Source organism: Neoarius graeffei, chromosome 4 (genome assembly GCF_027579695.1).
Source record: "Neoarius graeffei isolate fNeoGra1 chromosome 4, fNeoGra1.pri, whole genome shotgun sequence".
Taxonomy (NCBI): domain Eukaryota; kingdom Metazoa; phylum Chordata; class Actinopteri; order Siluriformes; family Ariidae; genus Neoarius; species Neoarius graeffei.
Window position 1 is genome coordinate 4,613,095 of NC_083572.1, and position 12,275 is coordinate 4,625,369.

Consider the following 12,275-nt stretch of genomic DNA (forward strand, 5'->3'; position numbering starts at 1 on the left):
CGCCTAGGGCAGCCGAAGACCTAGAGCCGGCCCTGACTGCTATATATTGTCCGTCACTGAGCGCATTTGCAGGGAATATTCCGTTTCATACGGAATATTGGCAGTATTCCGTTTGCGCACGAGTCATGTTGTAAACTCGTTCCGAATACCCAACACTGAATGCGCAAACGGATGATTGTGATCAATGTTGACAGCAAATTAAGATTGATATTTACAATTAAGAGTGTGCAACAGAAGATTACATCACACTCATCCTCCCTGCACAAAGCCGAACTGCAGTCACTGAATCCCTTCTAAGTGAAACCATGCGCATTAAAAGTTTTATGTCTCAAATCTAGTTTTGTGAAGCATGACAACATTAATCTTTAATACAGGTGTGTTTTGTAGGTTAACTGAAACGTCAAAACCAGTTTCTTACCTCCAGTGCTTAGTTTGCAAATCAAACGCCAAGTGCATGACAGCGCAGGGCTGACGAGATGGGCGCAGGCCGAAACGTTAAGGAAACAGTGTGTCGTGTATAACTATTTTGTAGCCCATACAGTAGGCTTACTATAATCAACAACTCAAGTATAGCTATTATGTAGTGATTAAAAATTCAAGCTCACCCTCAGTAAAGCGGTAGGCGACGATGTGCAGCTGCGTGGAATCTTCGCAAGACAGCGTCACTCCACTCCTCCCTGAACTTTTTTGTAAAGTCCTTCTCAAATGCCAATTTGATCAAATTGGCCTTGCGCGTGTGCAGCATGCTTTGTCTGTGATCGGTGAAAACATTCTTCAGGGTGGAAAAGGAGTTCTCGCAGAGAGCAGTGCTTGCGCCAAAAGTCAGAGCGTGTTTCCATTTCCGTTTAACCAAACCATTTCCGTTTAACCTGGATCATTACGAAATAACCAATCAGATGATTACAAATAGTTTTAACACATTTTAAATTAAGGACTTTTTCTTTAATATTATGCTCTTTAAAAAAAAAAAGTGTTTAATTGTAGTAGCCTGCAATTTATTTATTTATTTATTTATTTTAAATATTGTGTTAAGCTGTTGGCCCTAGCCTATGACAGGGTGGGCGGGCCCACACTAGGGCGGGCCTACGTGCCTAAATGGGTGGGCTCGGCCCCCAAAGGCCCGCCCATTGCGCCAGGCCCATATATATATATAAATATAAATAGTAGTCTGAGGTCCAGTGAGTGCAGTTTTATAAGGAAATGAGCTGTAGGTTTTACTGAGCATCTTCCAGAACCAGCCACAGTTCTTCTGGACATTTTGTCACACTTATTTCTTAAAGCTAGACGGCCTTTCAGATTTTTCAAGTGTAGGTCATAAAAAGAATTTTCCCCAACACCCGATTATTTTTGTTTAGTGACCGAAAGCTACTGAATTCGAATCACAGACTTCCAGTTTTATTAGTTTTTTAAAAAAGGAACAATTAATGAATTTAAGAGCTTTTTTATTTTATTTTTTTCTTTTTCTATTTTCATTTTATTTATTTATTTATTTTTCTGTGTGTTTGTGTAGTTTGATGTTTGTTTGAGTGTTTTGTCCGCCGGTTGTGGTGTAGCTCCGGACCCAGTTTTGGGCGTCGGTTCCCTCCAGGCCTTGATTTGCTGTGGGTGATGCCTGCGCTCCCAGCTGTGGACTGCAGTGAGCTCGTTGCTCATTTAACATCGTGGTTGTCCAGCACTCTGTGCTTTAACGCTTGGCGTGATGTTCTGAGCGATGTTGCTCGGTGGCGTCACGGCGGCTGTGCAGGCGGTTTGGGACACACCAGCGCTCTGCGTGGCGGAGCTTCTCTGCTCGCTTTGTGGATCCATGGCGTGGTGCCCGAGCGATGTGGCTGACGGCATCACGGCGGCGGTGCTGGAGATGTGGGACTTGTTTTCATGCGCCTTTTGGTGGGACTGTGGCTGCTACACCACGGGAATTACATCCTGACCCCTACTTGGTGGACTTTTTATTTTTTATTTTATTTAATTATTATTATTTTTATTTTCTTTATTTTTTCCTTATTTTTTTTCCTTGTCTATAATTGTAAAGCGTCCTTGGGTTTTTTGAAAGGCGCTATATAAATCTAACTTATTATTATTTATCTCCACGTGGCCCTAAATTCTCCACTATTTTTTCCTGCTTCACCATGACCCGATTCAAGATACTACGTCATGCATCACGCGGTGGGCTTTCCCCGTTCGCACAAGGCATTGTGGGATACAAATTTGAAACAGGAGAGAAAAATGGAGGACGTGAGTGTGCGAATGAAACGTGAAAGACCGACTACAGTAACGGAAAGAAAGCGAGAAGAAAAGACGTTATGTTATATACGAAGGAAAGGAAACGCAGGACCAAACTAATAAATATCGGCGCTCAGCGAGCACCTCGGTGTGATCAGCTGTTCGTTTAGCAACAGAATGATGGAACTGTCAGTGCACGCTCAAAGATAAACCTGCGCATGCACACACACACACACACACACACACACACACACACACACACACGGACTTCCTCTGTCTGCTTGACTGCGCAAAGCGAGTGATTTCATGCACATTATTTGCTTTAATCCCTTCAAATTAAATAACTTCCCAGCCACAGAACAGAATGGCCTGATATTTTGTGAGATATTACAGAAATAAACAGATATCACAATCACCACATTTCAGACGGAACTAAATTTCACTGTTTTTATGAAATTGAAAGGCCGTCTCTCTTTAAATGTAAAATACTGAATACTCCTACATGCATGAGGTAAAGCATGGTGCTGACTTTACACTGCACTAGAAAGAAAGCGCAGGGTCTCCTGAATTATATATGTATAAAACTTGATATTGACTGAAATAACAAGCTCAGAATTGGCAAAAATATAAAGCATGTCCAGGTTTTTCTTTATCTGTGTATGTTTTAGAGGGTTTAACTCCAAAACTACTTGATTTAAGCAAATCATTCAACCTAAATGATTGAATCCAATAACCTGTGGGTACAGTTTTGCTAAATTCGAGCTTTTCCTGTGAATATAAATGTTTTCTTTCTCTTGAATATAATGAGCGTAATCAAAATAATCAGACATCAGTTTCTCTGAAATGATCTGTGTTGTGTTGAGATCTGTTGAGACCTCGGTATCATCATGCCCTGTTAATATGGTGTGATGTTTGAACTAGATTTTTTTCTTCCCCTCATTTTTTTTCTGTAACTGTGCTGAAAGGTCTGGATGTTTGTGTGCATTGATTTATAGGAGGTACTGATGGAGTTATTAGAGGAGTGTGCTGATGGGTTGTGGAAAGCCGAACGATACGAGCTTATCTCAGACATCTACAAACTCATTATCCCCATTTACGAACAGCGTAGGGACTTTGAGGTATACACACACACACACACACACCACTAAAGTTTTAGTGATTTATCTCTCTAACTGGAGTTGATAAATGGATTTTGCAGCATTTACGTATTCAAGACATCGTCTGACTTACTTGACTTTAGTGATTTTACAGCAACCACACAAGAGAAAGAAGAAAAATAATAACATAAATAACAGGTGCTGATGGGAGCCTGGAAACAGGAATGAACTTCCCTGAGACACCATTAAAAACACACAAAAAAAGAATTAATAGCACTAATTCTTTTTTAAAAATTAAGAGAAAGCAAGGAAAGACAACAAATCAAACATGGAAATAAATGCGTTGTCAATATATAAAAATACAAAAAGATATACAATTTATATTTAATAATTATTTACCAAAGGTGACGTGAATATCGGTGATTTTATTCTATCCACATTCACTGGATATGAGCAATCGTGCACTCTGATTGGCTACTCTACTACTAGGATATCAGCTCATATACCGTGAGTAGAGAAAAACAAAATGGCGGCACGCATCAAGTCAGATATATCACTTTATCAAGTATTTAAAAGAAACAGCAATAGCTAAAAGAATACAGTCATCGTCATCCCTGATATCTCCTGTTCCACACTCCAGCCCAGTCGGTGGCGGTAATGCACCTTTAAGTTGGTTTGCCAATGGGCAAAAAAAACATAAAGAAGAAAAACAAAATGGCGGAGCGTGTTCCTGAACCAACCAAGGACGAAATAAAAACTCTACTCGACAACAAAACCCCCCAAAAATATTTTAAAAAGGCAACAAAATCTCATCTCATTATCTGTAGCCACTTTATCCTGTTCTACAGGGTCGCAGGCGAGCTGGATCCTATCCCAGCTGACTACGGGCGAAAGGCGGGGTTCACCCTGGACAAGTCGCCAGGTCATCACAGGGCTGACACATAGACACAGACAACCATTCACACTCACATTCACACCTACGCTCAATTTAGAGTCACCAGTTAACCTAACCTGCATGTCTTTGGACTGTGGGGGAAACCGGAGCACCCGGAGGAAACCCACGCGGACACGGGGAGAACATGCAAACTCCACACAGAAAGGCCCTCGCCGGCCACGGGGCTCGAACCCAGGACCTTCTTGCTGTGAGGCAACAGCGCTAACCACTACACCACCGTGCCGCCCCGCAACAAAATATGGAATGAAAGTATTTCATGGTAAGAGCATATCTTTCTTTATTTTTCAATAATTATTATCGCATTTTTCACAAATTGCTCCTGTCATTTCACCGGTTTGTTTACATTCTAAGCGGAAATGATTTTGTCGGACGTTTTGTATAAAGTTTTTATTTATCGACTTTGCTAAAAATAAAAATGTTCTGTTTCTCAAAATCCAGTGAATGTGGATCGAATAAAACAGTTATTCTACTCAATCTCGGTGCTACGCGCCTCGTCGGCTATCAGCTCATGTATGACTCGATTTCGTAGAATAACTGTTAAATATCAACAAAATCAAGGTTATGATTCACTGAGTCTGAGGTGTATCGTTTTAGTATAAATACACAGGTGATTAATTAAAAATATATATATTTTTAAAAATATATTTCAATTTTGGGTGGCACGGTGGTGTAGTGGTTAGCGCTGTCGCCTCACAGCAAGAAGGTCTGGGTTCGAGCCCCGTGGCCGGCGAGGGCCTTTCTGTGTGGAGTTTGCATGTTCTCCCCGTGTCCGCGTGGGTTTCCTCCGGGTGCTCCGGTTTCCCCCACAGTCCAAAGACATGCAGGTTAGGTTAACTGGTGACTCTAAATTGAGCGTAGGTGTGAATGTGAGTGTGAATGGTTGTCTGTGTCTATGTGTCAGCCCTGTGATGACCTGGCGACTTGTCCAGGGTGTACCCCGCCTTTCGCCCGTAGTCAGCTGGGATAGGCTCCAGCTTGCCTGCAACCCTGTAGAACAGGATAAAGCGGCTACAGGTAATGAGATGAGATGAGATATTTCAATTTTCAAAAACGCCATGTAAATGTAATAATGGTGCGGCGCAGACTTGTCACTTATCTACACCGAGTCACATAAAATACTTTTTTGGTTTGAAATGGATGAAATAAATCCCAACCCCACCTTCCCTTTGAATAGTTTTAGACCAAACTTGGGAGCATCTTTCGTGCTTTTATTTTAGGAACAGTATTTTCTTTCATCATCTGTAATTCTTCCTCACTTGCGGTGACGAAGCTGTTGGACGACATTTTGCCGAGTCGCTCGAGGTGATTATTGAGAAATAGTCCGAATTTCTCGACCAATCAGAGCGCACGATTTCTGATAATCACCTGCGTATTTATACTAATAACAGGTTAATGTGCACATACTGGCATGTCTTTCAGACGGATTTAATTACATATGAATCATTATACACAGGTCACGTTTGTGAGTTTGTACTAAAAAAAACAAAACAAATCCCAACCCATATACAAGTAAATACTGTACAGTATGTCGTTGATTATTTTCCTGTAACAGCACATCCCCGAGTGTTTTATTCCTCCAATACCACTAACACATCTCCAAGTAACCCGTTCATTGAAACGTTTAATGGACATGAAAGAAGTTATCACTTATAAAGAGCCTCTCTTTAGGCTTCTCTTGAAGGTAAGAAGAGTGGGGGGAAAAAAAACAAAAACGCAGCTTGTCCTGTTACAAAGCACCGACACTGGAGACTCCTTCCATAAATGTTAACGAAACGAAAATCTCCTTGGAGAAAAGCTCAACATGTGAACGATTAGAACAAGCACATTAATAGAACCATTTGTTGTATTTTCTGCAGAAACTGGCTCACCTGTACGACATGTTACACCGCGCTTACACCAAAGTCATAGAAGTGATGCATTCTGGGAAAAGGCTGCTGGGAACCTTCTTCAGAGTGGCTTTTTTTGGTCAGGTATGGTATTTAAAATAAATAAATAAATCCAGCACCTGTAAAAGTCTCTGGGATCTACGGTACATTTTGACGCTGCATTAAAATAGAAGAGTTTAAATAGATGAGGTGAGGTGACGTGACGTGCAAAACAAATGCAAGGTTATTTAGCGAAATAAAATGCACTTTTTTTTTTGTTACGTTAATTGTTTGTTTTCTGTACGCATGGGAATGAAGTGCACATTCCATGTTTGCATGGTTGCTTTGTTTAAAGCTCGTATGTGATTTGAAACATTTTTCCAGTTTGGGTGTTAATCAGATCTTTTCTGTTTTTCTCTTTTCTTTCCATGAGGCTGCGGTAAGTGGTGCTGCAGAAACTGTGTGTGTGTGTGTGTGGCGCTCAAATGCAATACTGTTTTTGCTAACAAGTCATACCAGTTGCTAATTTCTGCCCTTCCTGTGCACCTTCTCAAAAAATCCGAGCTTCTCTTTGCGCTTTCACAACTCGTCGCTCGTAACGCACTTCAGATGTAAGCTCGCTCGTGCGTATCCAATCGGTGTTCACTTTTAAAATGGAAACTTTCTCACAGTGGCTACACCACATTAGCATGCACTCTAGCAAGGGGCAGTAACGTTTTTATGGTTTATGACCTATGAAACCACTCTGCTGCTGTCAGTTGACTGCATCCTGAGAAGTTATGAATACAGTGAAAGTGCTCACTTTAATCCCCATTAGTGCTCCTGAAAGCGTGCGCTGGTGCATAATGTAATGCAGAGAGACAGAAACATGAGTTTGGCGCGACCTACAGCACACAGAGGACCATAAACTAGACGCTTTTCCCGGAACGTGATGAGAACCTGTGGTGGTTGGAAACCAACAAGTGTTAGATCAAGCAGAGTTTCATTTTCAGGATGGGTTAAAATGGGGCCATCCCTAAAAAAAATCCGTTTCCTGTCCACCGGGTGAGCAAAAAAATTTTCAGTCGGGAGGGAGGGATTTATTTTTTTTTTTACTATATGGATGGATAAGAAATCGCAATGCTGTGTTTGCTTTTTCATTTTTTTGCTAGTTCGGATGAAATTACACTATTAAAATGATCACTGAATGATTTGTTTTTCTGAATCTTTACTATTTTGTTGTTCGCTAGAATACCATTTTGCGATTTCACACTTAAGCAAATGTTTGAAAACTCCGGATCTCCTTCCTTCATGGTGGCTGCCATTTTTTTGTGCCGCACGGCGCATGCGCAGAGCTGATTCAGTTCTATATTCTGCGCGGAATGCAGGGCTTTCCACAAGCGCCGGCTGCCGGCCATACAGCCGACTACACAATTAAGTCCAGCCGGCTACTTTAATGACTATTATTTTTGTAGCCCACAGGCTCTAAATATTAATTTTCGATTTTAATAAAATTAAATGTTTATCTAACGGACTGACAATAATGTCAAACTGAACCGCACTCATTTAAGTTGTGATTCGTGCTGTTTGTACCGATAATAACCACAAATTCCCCGCCGACTTCGTTGATCAAGGGAGAGTAACTCATCCGCGGCCCCGACATGCGGTGTGTGTGTGTGCGCGCGCGCACTCGGAGGAGGCAGTAGTGTGTCGGAGGGAACAGAAACAGAGATGACGCTTATTTTGTCTCCGGTAAACCAGTCTTCTCTCATTCAGTTACGTGCTGGCATCAAAAGACACCGTTGGTTGTAAATGAACCCAAACTGAGTGGTTGGAGTGTATTTTCATACACAAATGGAGAAATGTTCGCTGAGTGTGTAATTGTGTAGCCCCACTGCAGACCGTTGTCGTTGTTCATTCATAGCATGCTCAGCTGCGTGAATGTGTCATGCACCGAAAATAAGAGATTTACAAGCCAGGAACGCCTCATGATGCAATACGCAAGAAAAGAAAGATGATTTACTGCCATTTTACTTTGTATTTGAGTAAAGTGAATAAATAAATGGTCTGTGGAAAATACATTTAATCCTGGGAACTGCGTGCACAGGAGTTTATTTTGTGTTTACTCCCCCCGGCTGGCTACTTATTTGTCATGGCTGGCTAGTATGAGCCTTAGTGGAAAGCCCTGGGAATGCGTAAATGTCAAGTTCGATTTTAGATTTACAAACCCGAAAAAAAGGTCAAAAAACTGGCGTTAAAAATAATTTTCAACTGCACAAACGGCACTCACCCGGCCGGTGGACCGGAAACAGAACATTTTTTAATAATGGCCCGGTTGTACGGTTTAGTAGACAAATCAATAATTCCTTACCTAGCCCAACTGAATATCCAGCGTGACGCTTAGTCCTGTGTTTTGGTCACTCACTGGCCACTTTATTAGGAACACCCATCCATCCATCTGCTGTTTTGTTTGATGCCGTTCTCTAATCAAGTGATCCCTTATCAGCAGCACAATGCAAAAAAAAAAAAAAATCACGCAGATACAAATCAAGAGCTTCAGTTCATGTTCACGACGTTCAAATATCCGAATGGGAAAAATTGTGATCTCACAAGTGAAGTGTGACTTTCTTTCTTTCACTGTGGCATGAGTGTTGGTTTGAGCCAGATGAGCATTTTTTGGTTTGAGTATTTCAGAAACTGCTGACCTCCTTCCTGGGGTTTTCACACACAACAAAATGGGGCGGAGGGGAAAAAAAAAACATTGAATGAGTGAGTGATAGTTCTGTGGGTGGAAACGGGAAACGCCTTGTTGATAAGAGAGGTCAGAGATCAGAAAATGGACAGATTGGGTCGAGCTGTTTTGCCAGGAAGGATATAATCACTCTTTACAACCGTGGTGAGCAGAAAAGCATCTCGGCATGCAACAGAAAACAGAAGAACACATTGGGTTGCAGCCAAGAACAGGAACCTTAGAATCAGAAATCAGAAGCACTTTATTGCCAGGTATGTTACACACACGAGGAATTTGACTCCGGTTCGACTTAGCTTTCATAGTACAGACAGAAAGAAAGTATAGGGGAAAAAAACACACACACACACACACACACACACACACACACACACACACACACACACACACACACACAGAGAGTCTCACTGCAGTGAACTCCAGGGGGAGAATCGCGTTTCTCCAGCAACGGCCTTGAAGGCAGTGCTGGCTGGGAGAGCCAAGATAAGATTGGAATTTGTTTAGACTTAAGATGGGTAGACATGTCCTTTTTCGCTTAACTCGCTTGTCCATTCTGGCCACCAATATGATCCATTTCTCTCTGCAAAGCCATCAACTTCTCCATGATGTTATCAATGTTGCGACTCAAGTTCTGAACAGCCACAGTCTGAGTGCCAACGGCTCTGCCCACGGCCTCAATCATGTCGGGCAGCTTTGTGGGGCTTTGAACAGCTGCCACCGTTAACTGATTTCCTCGATACACCAGGGCAATGCCAAGTCCAATCAGCAAAAATCCTGTGATCATGGTTCCGAATAGGTAAATATCCTCAATGTCCTCCACAGAAAGAATCGCCAAGCACACCACATGCCAACCTTAGAATCAACAAGATTAGAACCTTAGAATCAACAAGAAGTTCCTATTAAAGTGGCCATTGAGTGCATAGCAAGCTCTAGTTAGCTACTGTAGAAATTGTGCCACATCTTGAACAGATGTGAATAGTCAGAATGATGATGCACGTTTCCCTTTTTGTTTTTTCCAAAATTTGTAAACATTGTCAATTTCCAGTTTATATAAATAAAAACCCGCCAAGCAAAAGTTGACGTGTGTAGCATCGCAGGTGATGGGATTCTAAATGATTTGTGCGCTCAAGCTTGAAGTAATAGAATAACAGTTAACAATGTTAAAGAATAACAATGTTATTTATAAAACTAAAATGATGAAATGATGGTTAAAATGTAATCCTGAGTTTGGTGAATCTCAACAATTCAACTTTAATCCATTCTTGTTTAACCGAAAGCTTGAGAACCAGAGCTGAAAAATCTCAGGTGTTCGTTTTCTTGTTAATCTGTTAATCAGCTTCAGTCTTTAATGAGCTCAGCTTTCTGCATTTTCATGTGTGGGCCACCTTTTGCTTGGATTTTGACGTGTCAAGGCTCTGACACACCAAGCCAACTCTTCAGCTGCTTTCACACTCGGTGTAGAATGTACTGTAGTTCTATGAAAAATCTCTTTTGTGATCAAAAACCATCTGCTGCATTTTATTCACCTCGCAGCTTTTGCATTTAAAACATGCCCTGGAAGTAGTTGAAGGGAAAAAGACGCCACTGAGACAAAATCCATCCAGTCATTTAGGTTCTTTCGTGTCCCAAGCTCTTTGCACTAGTTCGTCCTTGTCAGTCTCAGTTGGTGTACACTACCGTTCAAAAGTTTGGGGTCACCCAGACAATTTTGTGTTTTCCATGAAAAGTCACACTTTTATTTACCACCATAAGTTGTAAAATGAATAGAAAATATAGTCAAGACATTTTTCTGGCCATTTTGAGCATTTAATCGACCCCACAAATGTGATGCTCCAGAAACTCAATCTGCTCAAAGGAAGGTCAGTTTTATAGCTTCTCTAAAGAGCTCAACTGTTTTCAGCTGTGCTAACATGATTGTACAAGGGTTTTCTAATCATCCATTAGCCTTCTGAGGCAATGAGCAAACACATTGTACCATTAGAACACTGGAGTGAGAGTTGCTGGAAATGGGCCTCTATACACCTATGGAGATATTGCACCAAAAACCACACATTTGCAGCTAGAATAGTCATTTACCACATTAGCAATGTATAGAGTGGATTTCTGATTAGTTTAAAGTGATCTTCATTGAAAAGAACAGTGCTTTTCTTTCAAAAATAAGGACATTTCAAAGTGACCCCAAACTTTTGAACGGTAGTGTACGTTATTCAGCATTGGCTTGGTGTGTCGTGTCTCGAATGCACCTGCAGAGTGACTGAAACACTGTCCTGTTCAGGGTTTCTTTGAAGATGAAGATGGGAAGGAGTACATCTACAAGGAACCCAAGTTCACCCCTCTGTCTGAGATCTCACAACGCCTGCTTAAGCTCTACTCTGACAAGTTTGGCCAGGAGAACGTCAGAATGATCCAGGACTCTGGCAGGGTAAGATCATACACTGGAACAGAGTGACTGCAGGTCCTTAAAAATGGCCAAGTTTAAGTAGCTGTACCTCATCATTCTACCTCACTTACCTAACACAGGCAACAAAGCACTATAATAGTAAACCAAAAGGGCCAATCAATGGTTCATAGCAGCCAAGAAGTTCTACGGTTTGGAAAGCAAATAGCGATGAACACGAGTTCTGAAAGACTGAGATCTATCGTCACTAATCTCTCCAACTACGCTGTCTGGGAGTCCATTCCAGAGACGGAGCACAGTGTGGATGAAGGTCCTGCCTGTGGAGTAGGTTTCTGAGACTGGTTCAGTGAGTCTGAGGAACTGTCCTCTTCAAGTCTGGTGGGCATGAGCTAGTGTGCATCTTGTAGATCACACCAGACGTCTATGATGTAGGGACGGGATGTTTAGTTCCAATCTGGCCTGTTGTTCATTTACACCAATGGTGCGTAGTGCTTTCCTCTGGGTGGAGTCAAGAAGCCTTAGTGAGGTGGTAGAGGCACTCATCCAGCATACTACGGTACATAAAGCATACTCCATGATGCTGCATACCTGGGCCTTGTACACTATGGCTCTTGCTTTGATATCTAGTTTGTGAGTGACTCTCCTTAAAGCTACAAGCTTCTGTCCGGCTCTTGCTGCAGTGTTGGAGATGCACTTGGTCCAGGTGAGCTTGTTATCAGGAGTAACTCTGAGGATTTCTAGCTTTTTTTTTTTTTCCTGCCAGTTTGGTGTTGCCAAAGAGTGGATCTGACCTTGTTGGATTTCTCTTTCTAGACACGGTCAAGGTTTTGCACTTAGTTGGCTCAAAGGTCACTTTCCATTTGTCTGCCCAGTTCCTCATTCTCTCCAGGTCCCTATTTAGGCTTGCAGTTGCAGCTCTGCTGTCGTCACCCGTTCTGATTACGCAGTATAAGGTGGAATCATCTGCGTAGGGTGTTCTCACACTCTCATGCTCATTTCCCGGGTGATCAGT

The 12,275-nt window shown here is 41.8% G+C and overlaps 1 protein-coding gene across 1 annotated transcript in view; it reads left to right on the forward strand.

The window, feature by feature from the left end:
- The window catches only part of dock9b (dedicator of cytokinesis 9b), a 91,386-nt gene that overhangs the window by 63,960 nt on the left and 15,151 nt on the right, over positions 1-12,275 (forward strand). Inside the window, exons 46-48 of the mRNA XM_060918658.1 lie at positions 3,216-3,338; positions 6,129-6,242; positions 11,141-11,287. Of these exons, the coding sequence (XP_060774641.1) occupies positions 3,216-3,338; positions 6,129-6,242; positions 11,141-11,287 (384 nt within the window). The remainder of the gene's footprint in view (positions 1-3,215; positions 3,339-6,128; positions 6,243-11,140; positions 11,288-12,275) is intronic.